We start from the raw sequence: 15,677 nt of genomic DNA on the forward strand, positions 1-15,677 counted from the left end.
CCAAGACCCAATTAACGACGTGATTAGCGAACTCACTCAGTGTCAGCTCAGTGTCAGCTCAGCCACTTAGTGGTATACATCAACCTTGTTGGTGGCGAATCAACATTGTTTGATGGTCATTAATTAATTAACAAAACAAACATGTACATGTACAAGAATAAAGATTTGTAGCCTCAGCATATACATGTCTCTACATCTCTACATTCCAAGATGGCGGTCAAATGTGAATAACGAACAACGGATATAGCGAACTAAAATTCTTGGTCCCTTGGAGTTCGTTATATCAGTGTTCTACTGTACTGTGGTACTGTGTGGATGTAGTTAACAAACTAAGTCAACGTTATCATGCTTACCCCGTCATCATCTTCTGACATCTCATAATGGTTGTTTGTAGTGGGGTTCCGTGATTTCTCCAACAAGTCTTTTATCAAGAGCCTACTGATATCAAGCTGCAGGAACGGATGCTGCAACAGAAACAGATTGCCATAATCAGAAGTAACAAAACAACAGACACAAATACCTCACCTGTTTTCTTGTGGGACACTGTTTTCATGGTAACTGTCAGTCAATGTTAGGTAATGAAATGTGATTCTGATACTTAGTATCATAGTCAACATTTTATTTAAGGCACAATAGGAACTACAGCATAATAATCTGTGTGATCATGTACTTCAGAAGTCATGCTTTAAAATATTGGTGATCTCACCATTGAAACCATGACAGATAAAGAAAATGTACAATGTAAAATACAGTGACATACAGGCAGTGGCATAAAGAGGTAAAAACAAAGCAACATATAGTGACACGCAGAGAGTGACAGACACACATACAGTTGTGCACAGACACAGAGGAAGACATACAGTGACATACAGATATACAGATGTAGACAGATATACGAAGGCAATGACATACAGACAGATGCAGATATACATAGGGAGACATACATACATACATACATTCATACATACAGGGAAACATACATACATAAATAAATACATACATACACACACATTCATAGGGAGACATACAGAAACACAGATAGACATTTCATATACAAATGCAATTACATACAGACAGATGCAGACATGACATACAGATATACATAGGAGACATACAGATACAGACATAGATATACAAATGAATGACATACAGTCAGATGCAGACATATGACATACAATGATTGAGTGAATTTAGCTCTACACCACACTCAGCAATATTCCAGCTATATGGCGACAGTCTGTAAATAATCCAGTCTGGACCAGACAATCCAGTGATCAACAGCAAGAGCATCGATCTACTCAATAGGGAACGATGACATGTGCCAACAAAGTCAGCGAGCCTGACCTCCCGATCCCGTAAGTCGCCTCTTACGACAAGCATGGGCTACTGAAGATCAATATTCTAACCCGGACCTTCATGGGTCCTACAACATACAGACATACATGGGGAGACACACACAGATGCAGATATAGTGGTATACAGACTTACAGTATCAGACATGCAGCAATATACAGATGTCAATAAAGAGACATCCCATGACATATATAGGAAGACAGAGACATACAGACATGCAATGACATATACAGACAGATATACATAGAGACACACCATGACATACAGACACATACATTGAAATATAGTGAACAGTGACAGACTGTTTATCTCAGAGAGGTACAGCCATACAGTGACACAGGAACATACCTCTAACAACTTATCAGCTGGGGGCCTCTTCTTTGGATTCTTAGTCAGTGTAACTTTGACAAAATGTTGAAAGACTGTGGTCCTGTGAAAAAACAGACGAGGAAGTAAGCAAGTTGTCTTAGCATCTACTGGTAGTTTTGGATTGGTCATATAAAACAGGAATTTCAATCAATAACTGGGACAGACATATATATAGCTAACATAGCAGTCCCCAAAACATTACATTAGATGAAACATGAACACAACCACATGTGTTTGGATATGTGTGTGTTTTTCTGACAAAATACGTGAGGCACATCCTGTACCTCTTACATTCTTGCACTGAATACTGACTGACTGACTGAGTTTGGTTTTACGTCGCTTTTAGCAATATTCCAGCAACATCACGGCGGGGGACACCAGAATTGGGCTTCACACATTGTACCCATGTGGGGATTCGAACCCGGGTTGTCGGCGTGACGAGCCAACGCTTTGACCACTAGGCTACCCCACCGCCCCTGCACTGAATACAAAAGCTTCTCATCACTGCCTAACTCTTCGGTTGTTTGAGTCGTTACTGGGGCTCTTGTCAATGCAAAATGGTGGAATTCATCTATGGAGAAAATTTCTTCTTTGGTTTCAAGGTGACATTTTATGTTCTATTCAGGAATTACTGCTATAAAATTGTAACTGGTGAAATGTTACCTCAAATGGTACTTCACCTTTCCTGTCTCGTATGACCTTCAGTTATACTAGTATCCAAGAAAGTAAGTACTCTGTCAGCAACATCTCAGCATGTGCAGGGGGCACCATATGGGGATCCCAAACTGGATCTTCAGTAGCATGATTATGTGCCTTACATGGATTTTTATAGGATTCCTAACTTAATGCTGTTTGTAGGCAATTTAGAAAATAGAACTATTTTGTGCAAAATAGACACACTTTTAGCCCATAATTTCTTAATTCAGATGGGGGCAGTGGGGTAGCCTAGTGGTTAAAGTGTTCGTTCGTCATGCCAAAGACCCGAGTTTGATTTCCTACATGGGTACAATGTGTGAAGCCCATTTCTGGTGTCCCCTGCCGTGATATTGCTGGAATATTGTTAATAGCAGCGTAAAACCAAACTCACTCACTCACTTAATTCAGAGGTATTTTATCCCTGAGTAATTCATGACTGACTGTAATCTCAGCTGAAACTCAATGCATTCACATATCCTGGTAGCACAATGAAAAATTAGCCAGGTTGAATTTGGTGGACTTGAGGGTAAAGCAGAAATTTTTGTTATCGTACTTACCATTTGTTTTTATCTTTGAGCTGAGGAGGTTTAAAGCCACTTTTTGACATCAAAAACAACGCCCTGGAATGAGAAGATGCAATCAAGTGCATTGTTGACGAGTGCAAACATAAACTCTTGCGACTAATCAAACAAACTGAAAACACATAGTCCTCCCAAACATTTCTGCTTCATCTATATACCGGTAGATGCCTTGAAATATTCGTCTAATATATATATTTATGCATAAAATGGAAAATGGCTCACTGTCTTGAATAAGTTGGAAGAAACTCTGTTACTGCAACCAAACAGGAATACATACCTCATGGGATGAAGATCAAACATGGGTGGCTGCAACTCAGCAAACTCAATGGCAGTGATGCCCACGGCCCAGATGTCACACTGCTGGTTGTAGCCCCCCTTCCTCTCCACAGCAGCCACCTCGGGGGCCATCCTGAACACACACAGTCATTGTTACACATAGCACTACCAACCCTGTTTAGTGACGCAACATGTAATGATGTGTGTGGCTGCATGAAGTAGTTGGATGCATATGTCGGGGATCGTATGTCCTTGTTTGATGCACATGTGTGACTATGTTCTTGTTGGATGGACATGTGTGAAGCCGTATGTCCTTGTTTGATGCACTTGTGTGTGACCGTATGTCTTTGTTTGATGCACATGTGTGTGGCCTTATGTCCTGTTTTATGCACATGTGTGTGTGACCGTATGTCCTTTTTTTATGCACATGTGTGTGATCATATGTCCTTGTTTGATGCACATGTGTGTGACAGTATGTCCTTGTCTGATGCACGTGTGTGACCATATGTCCTTGTTTGATGCACATGTGTCTGATCATATGTCCTTGTTTGATGCACAAGTGTGTGACTGTATGCCCTTGTTTGATGCACATGTGTGACCACATGTCCTTGTTGGATCGACATGTGTGTGTGACAGTATGTCCTTGTTGGAAGCACATGTGACCGTATGTCCTTGCTTGATGCACATGTGTGTGTGACTATGTCCTTGTTTGATGTACATGTGTGACTAGTCCTTGTTTGATGCACATGTGTGTGTGACTATGTCCTTGTTGGATGCACATGTGTGACCATATGCCCTTGTTTGATGCACATGTGTGACCACATGTCCTTGTTGGATCGACATGTGTGTGTGACAGTATGTCCTTGTTGGAAGCACATGTGACCGTATGTCTTTGCTTGATGCACATGTGTGTGTGATTGTATGTCCTTGTTGGATGCACATGTGTGACTATGTTCTTGTTGGATGCATATGTGTGACTGTATGTCCTTGTTGGAAGCACATGTGTGAAGCCATAAACCCTTGTTTGATGCACACGTGTGACCATATGTCTCTGTTGGATGCACATGTGTGACTATGTTCTTGTTGGATGGACATGTGTGAAGCCGTATGTCCTTGTTAGATCGACATGTGTGACCATATGTCCTTGTTTGATGCACATGTGTGACCGTATGTCCTTGTTTGATGCCCATGTGTGTGTGATCGTATATCCTTGTTTGATGCACATGTGACGGTATGTTCTTGTTGGATGCACATGTGTGACTATGTCCTTGTTGGATGCACATGTGTGACTGTATGTCCTTGTTGGATGCACATGTGTGAAGCCGTAAACCCTTGTTGGATGCACATGTGTGACTGTATGTCCTTGTGTGATGCACGTGTATAACCGTATGTCCTTTTTGGATGCACATGTGTGACGGTATGTCCTTGTTTGATGCACACGTGTGACTTTGTTGGATGCACGTGTGTGTGACTGCATGCCCTTGTTTGATGCACATGTGTGACTGTATTTCCTTGTGTGATGCACATGTGTGTAACAGTATGTCCTTGTCAGATGCAAGGTGTGCATTTGTGATTATGTCCTTGTTGGATGCATGTGTGTGTGACTGTATGTGTTTGTTGGATGCACATGTGTGACTGTATGTCCTTGTTTCATGCACATGTGAAACTGTATGTACTTGTTGGATGCACATGTGTGACTGTATGTCCTTGTTGGATGCACATGTGTGTAACTGTATGTCCTTGTTGGATGCACATGTGTGACCATATGTCCTTGTTGGATGCACATGTGTGACTATGTCCTTGTGTGATGCACATGTGTGTCTGTATCTCCTTGATGGGTGAACATGTGTGACTATGTCCTTGTTTGATGCATATGTGTGACCATATGTCCTTGTTGGATGCACATGTGTGACCATATGTCCTTGTTTGATGCACATCTGTGACCATGTCCTTGTTTAATATACATGTGACTGTATGTCCTTGTTTGATGCACACGTGTGACTGTATGTCCTTGTTTGATGCACATGTGTGACTGTATGTCCTTGTTTGATGCACATGTGTGACTATGTCCTTGTTTGATGCACATGTGACTGTATGTCCTTGTTTGATGCACATGTGTGACTGTATGTCCTTGTTGGATGCACATGTGTGACTATGTCCTTGTTGGATGCACATGTGTGTAACTGTATGTCCTTGTTGGATGCACATGTGTCTGATCATACGTCCTTGCTTTATGCACGTGTGTAACCGTACGTCCTTGTTGGATGCACATGTGTGACCATATGCTCTTGTTGGATGCACGTGTGCGACCGCATGTCCTTGTTTGATGCACATGTGTGACTAGTCCTTGTTTGATGCACATGTGTGTGTGACTGTATGTCCTTGTTGGATGCACATGTGTGACCATATGCCCTTGTTTGATGCACATGTGTGTGGATCCACATGTGTGTGTGACAGTATGTCCTTGTTGGAAGCACATGTGACCGTATGTCCTTGCTTGATGCACATGTGTGTGAGTATGTCCTTGTTGGATGGACATGTGTGACTGTATGTCGTTGTTGGATGCACATGTGTGAGGCTGCATGCACATGTTGGATGCACATGCGCCCTAGTATGGACTTCAACCATATTTACATTTCCAGCTCATTAAGGTACCAAGGATCTTCATCATATCAATATTTCTGATTTAAAACTATCCATTACAATAAATCACTTCATTTTGCAGTATATATTATATAAAACACACAACATGGTATGATTTTGTGCTACTGGAGAAACAAAAGGTAATCAAAAGTTTTGAAACAGCCATTTCCTAACACTAGAATATGGTCTGATATGTGTCCAATGATAAATGATATTAATATTGATTCCACTTGCTGTGAAAACAGTAACTCACCAGTAAGGTGTCCCAATGAAAGATTTTCTTTTACACATTGTTGCAGTTATCTGGGCCGACACACCAAAGTCAGCTGAAACACAATGTCTTTCTGTTAATCAATGTACCTACTTTAAGTAGAACATGGTTCTACTTCCACACCAGACTGGTCTTCATCCTGTGTAAGCCATGAATACTTCAAAATATAATTAAAGTGGATACTGGGGGGAGTCAGACTTTATTGTGGTGGACAAATGATTATGTGTACTCCTCCAAGGATGTTGATATAGCCTCTGCTTTGCCTGTCCAGATAGGCTGATAGAAAACTGCTTGAATACTTCTGACTCATCGTAAAACAATAAACTCATACTGATCTCCAGCTACTAATATGGCTTTTACAAACAATTTACATTTCTTGATCAGGATTTGTCAGCACCAGATCTGTGCTCAAGAGTGGTTAACATCAGATATTTAACACATTTTGGCAATTCTGGCTTTCCTCTCACACTAAGCTGACATGCTATGATAGAACTTAAATACTGCTCAAAGCAGCATTAACCCTAACTCACAGTCTTGAGCAGTAACAAACTGAAGGAACTTTCCGTAACACTTACCAAGTTTGACATCACCTTCATCTGTTAGTAAAATATTAGCACCCTGAAACACAGAGATATTTTTTAGTGGTATGCTATTTTAGTCATGATAATAACAAGAATACCACTACACATTAACAAACTATTGGAGAATCCTATATTACCTTTGTAAAGGTTGTTTCAAGCTATCACAGGTTCCAGATTCTAAATACCTTTCCATGCAAGACATCCCACCCCCCACCCCCCCCCAACACACACACACACCCAATGTCATGTACAAAATCAATGACACCCTCCTCCCCTAGTACATGAGCATGAAATTGATGAAACAATGTGCCAGTCAGATTACAGTAACCTCAATGTGGAGGCTTCCTAAGTGACATTTAGAGTTAGATTAAAACAGTCTGTGTCAGAAAAAAGGGTATGAACTCGAAGATCTCATGGTAGGAGAGAAACAACTTGTTTTCAACTCATTTCTCTCCTACCATGACATGATCTTCTTGTTCACTACATCAGGTCCCAATGTACTAGTATGATGTTCTATATATGTATTGAGCAATACACTGATGCTTTATCAGGAACCACATGCTGTGACCTGTGTACACACCTTGATATCTCTATGCATCTTTCCCCGACTGTGAAGGTACTTCAGACCCTTCAGTGTTTCTCTGCATATAAACGCTATCTGGGGCTCAGCCAGGGGGGCCAGTCACTGAATAAGAAACAAAGATTTTGCCGGCAAACAAGCAGGGCTGACAAAACATATTGATAATCAGAAATATCACTGATGCTAAGAATGATTAAGGATTATCAACAAGAAAACTGTGTTGATAATCTTCCAAAACTATTGTGAGGAAATATAATTTAACATACACACACAATACACAAAGTTGCATCTATATTCCATGGTCACTTCTAGTTATGTCCAGAATGTTGTCTTTGTTAGAAGTCCATGCATAAATAAGTATGTCGCCACTGTAGGTTTGATGCTTAACGCTGCACTCAGCAATTTTCCAGCTATATGACCTCAGTCTGTAAACAATTGAGTTTGACTAGATAATCCAGTGATTGATATCATGAGCATTGGTCTTCTCAATTATAATATGATGACATGTCTCAACCAAGTTGGTGAGCCTCACCACCCGATCCTGTCAGTCACCTCTTACAACAAATATTGCTTGCTGAAGACCAATTCACAGGGTGTCACCACTGACCAGTGACATGAAATATGTTTATTTTTTTCGGATTTAACAAAGTTTTTGATCAAAGTTATGTCTCTAATATTTATCAATAATCAATCTCTCAGAGTCAACAGAAAATACATCCAGCCCATTCCATTTATAACTACAGAAACCATGTTTCCCCAGGCATTAAATAGGTAATTGGAGAAAATGATGTATTATCACAAGATTTAGAATACCATTTCATTTGCACCAACTTCCTGGAAACACCACTGTTCACACAGTTGTTAGAATACTTTAAGCTTGGTTTAGAGAGAGTTTCATTCAACTAATTCAATCCTGATGAGGACAGAAATAAACTTAAATCTGACCAGGTAATTCAGAAAATGAGATCAGTCCTGTGTTTTTGTTCTTATGAACACCAGGAAGCAAAAACATCCCAACAGTTAAAACCTAATGTTTTTCATTCCAACAGATAAAATAGGCCCCCTGTGGCTATAAATACACCAAACCCAGACGAAGCACCAGGGGACCTATAATATCGGTAATTACAACCAAACAGTTCTCTCCACTTAAACAATGGAGGAGGATTTCCATTGCAGCAAAATCAGATTTGGCGTTGGTCCAAACTTTGGTTAATAAATTCATCTTTAACTATCTCAAACTAACTTTAAAATCATGAGTACATGACACATAATTTCCACAGGCAATTCAGAATAGGCTATATATAATACTATTAAGTCCAGAGAAATGAGAAAATAAGTGAGCTAATAAACTAGATTGTGACACTCACCATGATAGATATCCTGCATGGATCCACCTCCACAATATTCCATTGCAATCCACAATTTCTCCCTCCTGCAACAGACAGCAACATGAATACAAACAAGAAATATCATGAGAAATTAAAACTGGAGAAATAATTAAGCTTTTATCATGAATGCATATTTCAATGAAAACAAGCCAAGTAATGTGAGCAAGACTCACTAATACCAAAGAACGTGATGCCCAACTTCAGCTGTGCAACAATTAATAAAGATTATCCTTGACAAACATTTCCACGGTGACTCTCCTTTTGACAAAAAAAGGTCGTAAATTTGAAAACAATCTAACCTATAGGTTTCAAGTTGTTGGTTGAAAAAAAACTTCGAACGGATGGAATTCCAAAACATATTTTCCCCTTATTTCAATATTATTACCAGCTCTATTATCCCTACTGGCCTCTGTGAAGATAAATATTAACTCACTCACCTACTGACCTGACTTGTCATGTTTACATTGACTATGTTTATCATCTCTACTACTTTACAACATTGAAAATTTTAATATAAATTGTATACTTATATACTTATCCTATCTCACAGTATGCACTTCTCTCTCTTGATTCGACACTGAGTGGAACAATGTAAACTTTTTTTCCCTAGGCCTCTCTTGTCCATCCGCCCAAGCACTCCATGCTACCCTCACTATAAGACAGCTTCCTAACTCTCATGCAAAGCATGCGGCATGCACCACTAGCTGCCCATGTGACTATCTCCGAATTATCATTCTCTTTCTTGGAGCCACTGGATAATATCCATCTTCGGTTGACAATAATCGGGCCAGCCCCTGCTTCGAGCAGACCCCCACAGATACCGACCAGGGGCGGGTGAAAGAGAAGCACAACTCGGGAACTCCAAGTTTTAACGTTCAGTTCCAGAACAGCATCAAATTGACCCTCACTCCTTTGCATAAGCTTAGTCAAAGGATGTGCCCGGCAACTTCGGAGTCGGAACACAACAAAATCCACTTGAATTCGGGAGTGACACACTTCACTGACGTAATTGCTTCGAAAAGTAGAGGTCAGGAAACGTGAAACGTCGAACCCTTCCACATTGTGATACAGAATCGAGCTCAAGATTCGTCCAACCACCGAGGTGGTAGTATCTCCGTGTCTTAGTATAAAACTAAGTGAAGTAGTTCTAACCCATCAGCAATCAAACACATGGCAGACAGCAAGTTCAGACTTATATTCAAGAAAATACAGGGAAGCAGCAACCGCTGGACACTGTTAACGTCCAAAGCATGGAGTTCAGGATATATGAGCAGCTGTAGCCAAGGCCACAAGGAAGAACGTCTTGAAGGAGATCTTCTCAATGTCCTTCTGAGCTAGGGGTTCATAGTCCGTCGAGGCCAAATGACGCAGCACCACAGATAAATCCCAAGCAGGAGGTCTAAACTTCTTAGGCCGACCGGCCAACTTAAAGGACCGAAGCAAATACTGAAGCACAGGAACCGTGGAGACCTTAGAGCCGGTGGTGGTAGCGAGGACCGAGTTGATCTCAGCAAGGTAAGTGGCCAAAGTGGAACACTTGAGCTTCTTAGATGACCGCAATTGCTGCAGAAACTCAGCGATGATTTGAGGCGAGGTAGAAACAGGAGATGTAATGCCTCTGGACATGCAATATCTCTCAAAACATTTCCACTTCTCATCATAAAGTGAACGGTTGGAAGTCCGATGAGCAGAAGTGATGGCCATAGCCACTCTCCGTGAATACCCCTTGGCAATTAAGGACTTCTGCAGATGCGCCAAACGTGCAGAGACAGGGTGTGAAGGGATACATAACGCCGATCCGAGTGAGGGTGTAACAGTAGGTCGTCCCGATCGGGAAGAGGAACTGGGTTTAGGTCTGTGAGCTGTGCCAGATCGACAAACCAACTCCTGACTGGCCACGCTAGTTGGTCTGGTATCGGCGAGACAAACTGCGGGAGCTGATGGTTGAACTGCGTGGCGAATAGGTCGACTTGGGGCCTTGATAACGGGAAGACCAGTTCCCGAAAGATCTGTGGGTTCAATTGCCACTCCGTAGGAGATGGCCAATCGGAGCGGGACAGCGCATCTGCGATGACATTCCTGACTTCGGGAATGTGTCTGGCTCGAGCATCGATGGCGAGGGAGTCCATCAGATGGAAGAACCGAAACGCCAACTGAAGGATGTACGCGGAACCTGTAGACCCGAGATGGTTGATGTACCAGACGACCGAGGAGTTGTCTGTCTGAATCAGCAGGGAGGACCCCCGAAGTTCTGTCGCCCAATGTCGAATGGCGAAAAGAGCGGCCATGAACTTGAGTTCGTTGATGTGCAAATCTCGTTCTGCGGACGACCACAGCCCGGCAGTCTGATGATGAAGAAAGTGAGCTGGAGACGTAGGATCAGGTGGAACACCAGGACTAGGCGCCATAACAGATGGTCCGAGGGAAGGAGCATTCCCCGTTAGAGTGAGCAGCCTGTTGTTGATTCCAAGCAGTAGTAAGAGCACTTAACATCGCAGCCAGATCTGGGGGAGGAGTAGTTCCCTGCGCAGGAGTCCAGGAATCCGGTACAATCTGAGTTGAAAGACGCGAGGAGGCAGGACTCCCGTCAGAAGTCATAGAACGCTGAGATCACAACTTGGAAAACCGTTGATTAGATCGATGATCCGTAGAACCATATCTATGTCTGGAGGTAGACGAACCGAGAGATGCACAAATGGAGACCCGCTGAGGAGAACGGGAGCGAGATGGGGAGATATCGCAACGATAACGACGATCCCTGGATCTTGAACGATAGGCAGTAGTCAACGATAGGCAGTAGTCAACGATAGGCAGTAGTCATCCAGACGACTCAGAGAAAGTCGCGTCCATGCTGAGGAGGCGTGACTGTAGGATCCTACAGAGTTCGGGGAAGTACTCAGATGATCCTGCGAGAGGCATTCCTCTGAATACCGCTTGGAAGAAGGACGTTTCGGCGAAAGAGAGCCGGTCTAATTCTGGGGAAAGTGGACAGTCCGGCGAAAGTCAAGGTGGAGGGGAGCGGACAGGCGAAGCGTGATCCGAGGAACTGTGATTCGATCTGGCAGGCTTCGACGAAGCAGAAGATCGAGGTAGCTGGACACAAGACACACTTCTTTTCGCCGAATGGGAAGGAGATGGTGAAGTAACCACTGACAGGCGTTCAGGCGAGGTAGACTGGTTCCTCTTACTACTGGATGAACGACGGGAGCGAGAACGGCTTCTGCGCAGTCAGGTGTAGAGATCAGCTGATTCTTGTCCGAAACAGATAAACCAGGTTGCCGAGATAACTGGTCCAGTGAACAAGATACAGAGAGCGTAGTTTGAAGGTCCTGCTGTGTAGGTATCTTGAGGGGTGGTAGCAGTCTCGACAATCACTACCCGGGATGTGGTCGAAGACGAAGGACTTGGGCTAGAATGTTGAGAGCCCAACAAATGCCGAACATCTTCGGATAAGTAAGAATCTGACGACGCTCTCATGAAATCCTCTTCATTCGAGTGAGGGGACTGTGACCGACGAGCAGACAAAGTAGGACGCTTAAACTTTCCTTTCTTGGAGGGACTGGGTCCGTCAAGTGAAGCGGCATAACGAGCCCTGTCAGCAACACGACGAGCACAAGCCCGAGTGTAGTCACCAAACGCCTCTAAGGTAAGGTCCTTGCATTTATCGCAACGAGAGTCCCATTTACACTGTCCCATACAGTCAACACAATACCCATGTGGATCACTCGCGGAGAACACTTTATTACACCAGGAACATTTTTTCCTCTTCTTTGGTTGGTCAACTAAGTTGAAAACGTTGAGCAAAGAAACATACGTCCACACTCGTGTGCGACAAGAAAGTGAATGATGATTCGGAGATAGTCTCGTGGGCAGCTAGTGGTGCATGCCGCATGCTTTGCATGAGAGTTAGGAAGCTGTCTTATAGTGAGGGTAGCATGGAGTGCTTGGGTGGATGGACAAGACGGGCCTTGGGAAAAAGGTTTACATCGTTCCACTCAGTGTCGAATCAAGAGAGAGAAGTGCATGCCGTGAGATAGGATAAGTTTAAAAATTTTATCATATGTACTGGCCTCACTTTATATCTATCATGTTTACTGGCCTGGCATCACCATGTTTACTCCGACTGCCCACTATGGTTATTATATTAAACAGCCTGACTGTACCACATCTATCATGTTTATCCGCCTGACTTCATCGTGTTAACATGTTCCTGGCCTGACTTTCCAAAGATTGTCAATATCCTGTCTTTAATGTGTTCACTGTATGCAAATATCCATATGTCCAGCATCAGTGATGCATTAGATTGTCTGACTTTTAAACATCTGCTCTACTGGGGCATGGGTTAATTCTAATCCTGATACAAGGATTCAACCCTTTGCCCATAGTAACTATGAAGCACCAGGTGTCCAAACAAATTACCAAATATTTGTCTGAGAAATAGCTTACCAAATATGATTAAATTTCAGCATCTTCAGTAAATCATCAAACAATATCAATAAACATGATGAACACAATAAATTGCCCCGGAGTGAGTGAATTGAACAGTATCTTATTTCTACCATCCTAATAAAGGCCTGTCAACAATATCACTGAATGCGTGAAAAGAGGCCATGTGATGCACAAGGCAAATGTTAAAAATACAAAAGAAACAACTAAAGCTTGAATTTCATCTCACAACCAGTGGATTCTGGCATAACTAAGGGATGCAACTCCTATCTTCGCCTACCTGATATAACTGCCATAGTAAGCTACTATATTGGGATGTTTGCAGTCTTTCATCATGATTATCTCTTGTTGAATGATGGCAAAATCATCACCTGAAAGAACACAACAAACCTGCATTTTACACATTCTACAATCAAAGGAACATTTCTGTCTGCATGATCATTATTTGTGTGCCAGAGTTTTCACTGTTTATGTGGGATGAATTAACACCATCAAATACAGCATATATATCCACATGTGTCTCAGACTGATTCACATTCTTTTACATGGATTATAATTTTGATGGTTATGATTATAGTATACAAATGTCCCAAATTTCTTTTCCAGTTTTCCGGGTTGATAATGATCATGATAATATGGAGGCCTGTCCTATCAAATAAAAGAAAGATGCAACCTATTGCTTATATGCCAGTCCCAAAACTTTACTGAAATTATGATGTGCCCAGATTTCTATTACCCAAATTTTTTCCCACTAAGTATATGTGTGATGTAACAATGAAAGGACCCATTAGACTCTGAACAGAGTGGGCATGAGGCTGACAAAACCTTAACTTTATCAAGGCAAAATAGGATTCAAACCCACAATTATAGGTTCCTCACATACCCAAGGAATGCAATTCTGCACTGCACATTGCTGGGTCTTTGATAAAGGGACCACTTAAAAACTATGACACAGTCTTGTTTATAACAGGTGTTGAACATTACTGTAGACATTACCTGGCTCCAGCTTGATCACTTTCATGGCGGCAAGTGATCCTGTGTCCAGACTCTTAGCCTAGTGACAGCATAAACAGAAACAAGAATATTGAAATGATACACAGTATTCACTAACAATAACATTCCCCAATTCATACACACAATACATGTGTTTCCTATCTCAGCCTAGCCAAAAATAGCATTTGCAACTGTGTGTCTGACCAGATATGCACATATAGAGCACTGAAAGTTCAAGCATTGTATGTCAGTGTGGTCTTTTCAAGACTGGGAGAATGGTGAGGCTTGAGATTACTCCATGACAGCAATTTTCCTGTTAGTCCAAAAGTACACTTAACACATTACACCTATTTGATGAATGATACAGTGTGTTCAGTGTGATACAATATTTGATAGCAGGTATCCACGCTTCACATGTGGAAAGGAAGCAAAATCACCACCACATGTTACTTCTCAGATTGTCAGTGTAATGTCACATATATTATCAGGACAATATCATATTTGACAAGAGTTTGAAGAGTCTGTGAAGATTGAAAAAATATAATGCCTTTGCAATGTTGCAGCGAGTGGGAATTAGGAAATTTGTACTACCCTGCAAGAATCTGTACCAGTCCAGACATGTGGGCTAGAGTAAGCATGTTAATTTCCAACTCTGTTTGATATGTACGAAAACATTATAAAGATGAAAACATTATAAAGATGTAAGTACCTGCATTGAATGTTAATATTATTACGAGCCATAATCATCATCATCATCATAATTCCACTTGGACTCATCTTTTATAACTGTCTTACTCTTACAAAAAGGGAAACAAATATCTCAAAAGTGTCAACAAATCTATTCCATGATCCACCAACATGTACTCACTGTCAATGTTTATGTAATCAGCCTTTGCTTGAAACATATTGTATACATAACAATCATGTTGACATGCATGAGTGATCACAACAATGACTCAGTGTTATGTTAGGATTGTCCATGAGTAACATGGTACATGCATCAGGATACACATGATCTGTGTTAAAACAAATTATTTGGGGGTCTGGGGATTGTCAAATTTCCTGCTTTAGTATTTGGATCTATACACATGATACATTCCTGAAACTGGAAAGTTTTGTTAATATCAACATTAGGGTTATGACAAGGACCCCTTGACTTTCTGCTTAATTCTGAATAGTGATGCAACAGTAAGAGATCCTACAGAATTCCATACACAGTTTACTATGACTGATCCACATGAAGATGGTGGTAACAATTAGAATTCATGTTTATTTGTTTCGTAAATAATTCAATGAACTCATATACATGTACAGAGTGGAAGAGGTAGGCCCTATTAGTTTGCTACTTACAGATATCTTGATAATACAAAATAACTGCTAACCTCTACCTTACATTAACATGCAACATATACAGAAGAGCACAATAGTTTTTCAGTACAACATTATTTTACCATCAGAACGTGAGTGGTGAGAATTTAACATGACTCTATTTTACAAATT

At 41.5% G+C, this 15,677-nt stretch overlaps 1 protein-coding gene across 1 annotated transcript in view; it reads right to left on the reverse strand.

Annotated features, from left to right (window-relative positions):
• LOC124285372 (mitogen-activated protein kinase kinase kinase kinase 5-like) overlaps positions 1 to 15,677 on the reverse strand; it is a 92,654-nt gene that overhangs the window by 76,206 nt on the left and 771 nt on the right. Inside the window, 11 exon segments of the mRNA XM_046721593.1 lie at positions 354 to 464; positions 1,702 to 1,783; positions 2,976 to 3,038; positions 3,277 to 3,408; positions 6,172 to 6,244; positions 6,765 to 6,807; positions 7,351 to 7,446; positions 7,448 to 7,455; positions 8,718 to 8,782; positions 13,465 to 13,555; positions 14,181 to 14,238. Coding sequence (XP_046577549.1) covers positions 354 to 464; positions 1,702 to 1,783; positions 2,976 to 3,038; positions 3,277 to 3,408; positions 6,172 to 6,244; positions 6,765 to 6,807; positions 7,351 to 7,446; positions 7,448 to 7,455; positions 8,718 to 8,782; positions 13,465 to 13,555; positions 14,181 to 14,238 — 822 coding nt within the window.

Source organism: Haliotis rubra, unplaced genomic scaffold (assembly GCF_003918875.1).
Source record: "Haliotis rubra isolate DU_JTF1 unplaced genomic scaffold, ASM391887v1 Scf36, whole genome shotgun sequence".
In the NCBI taxonomy this organism is placed as follows: Eukaryota; Metazoa; Mollusca; class Gastropoda; order Lepetellida; family Haliotidae; genus Haliotis; species Haliotis rubra.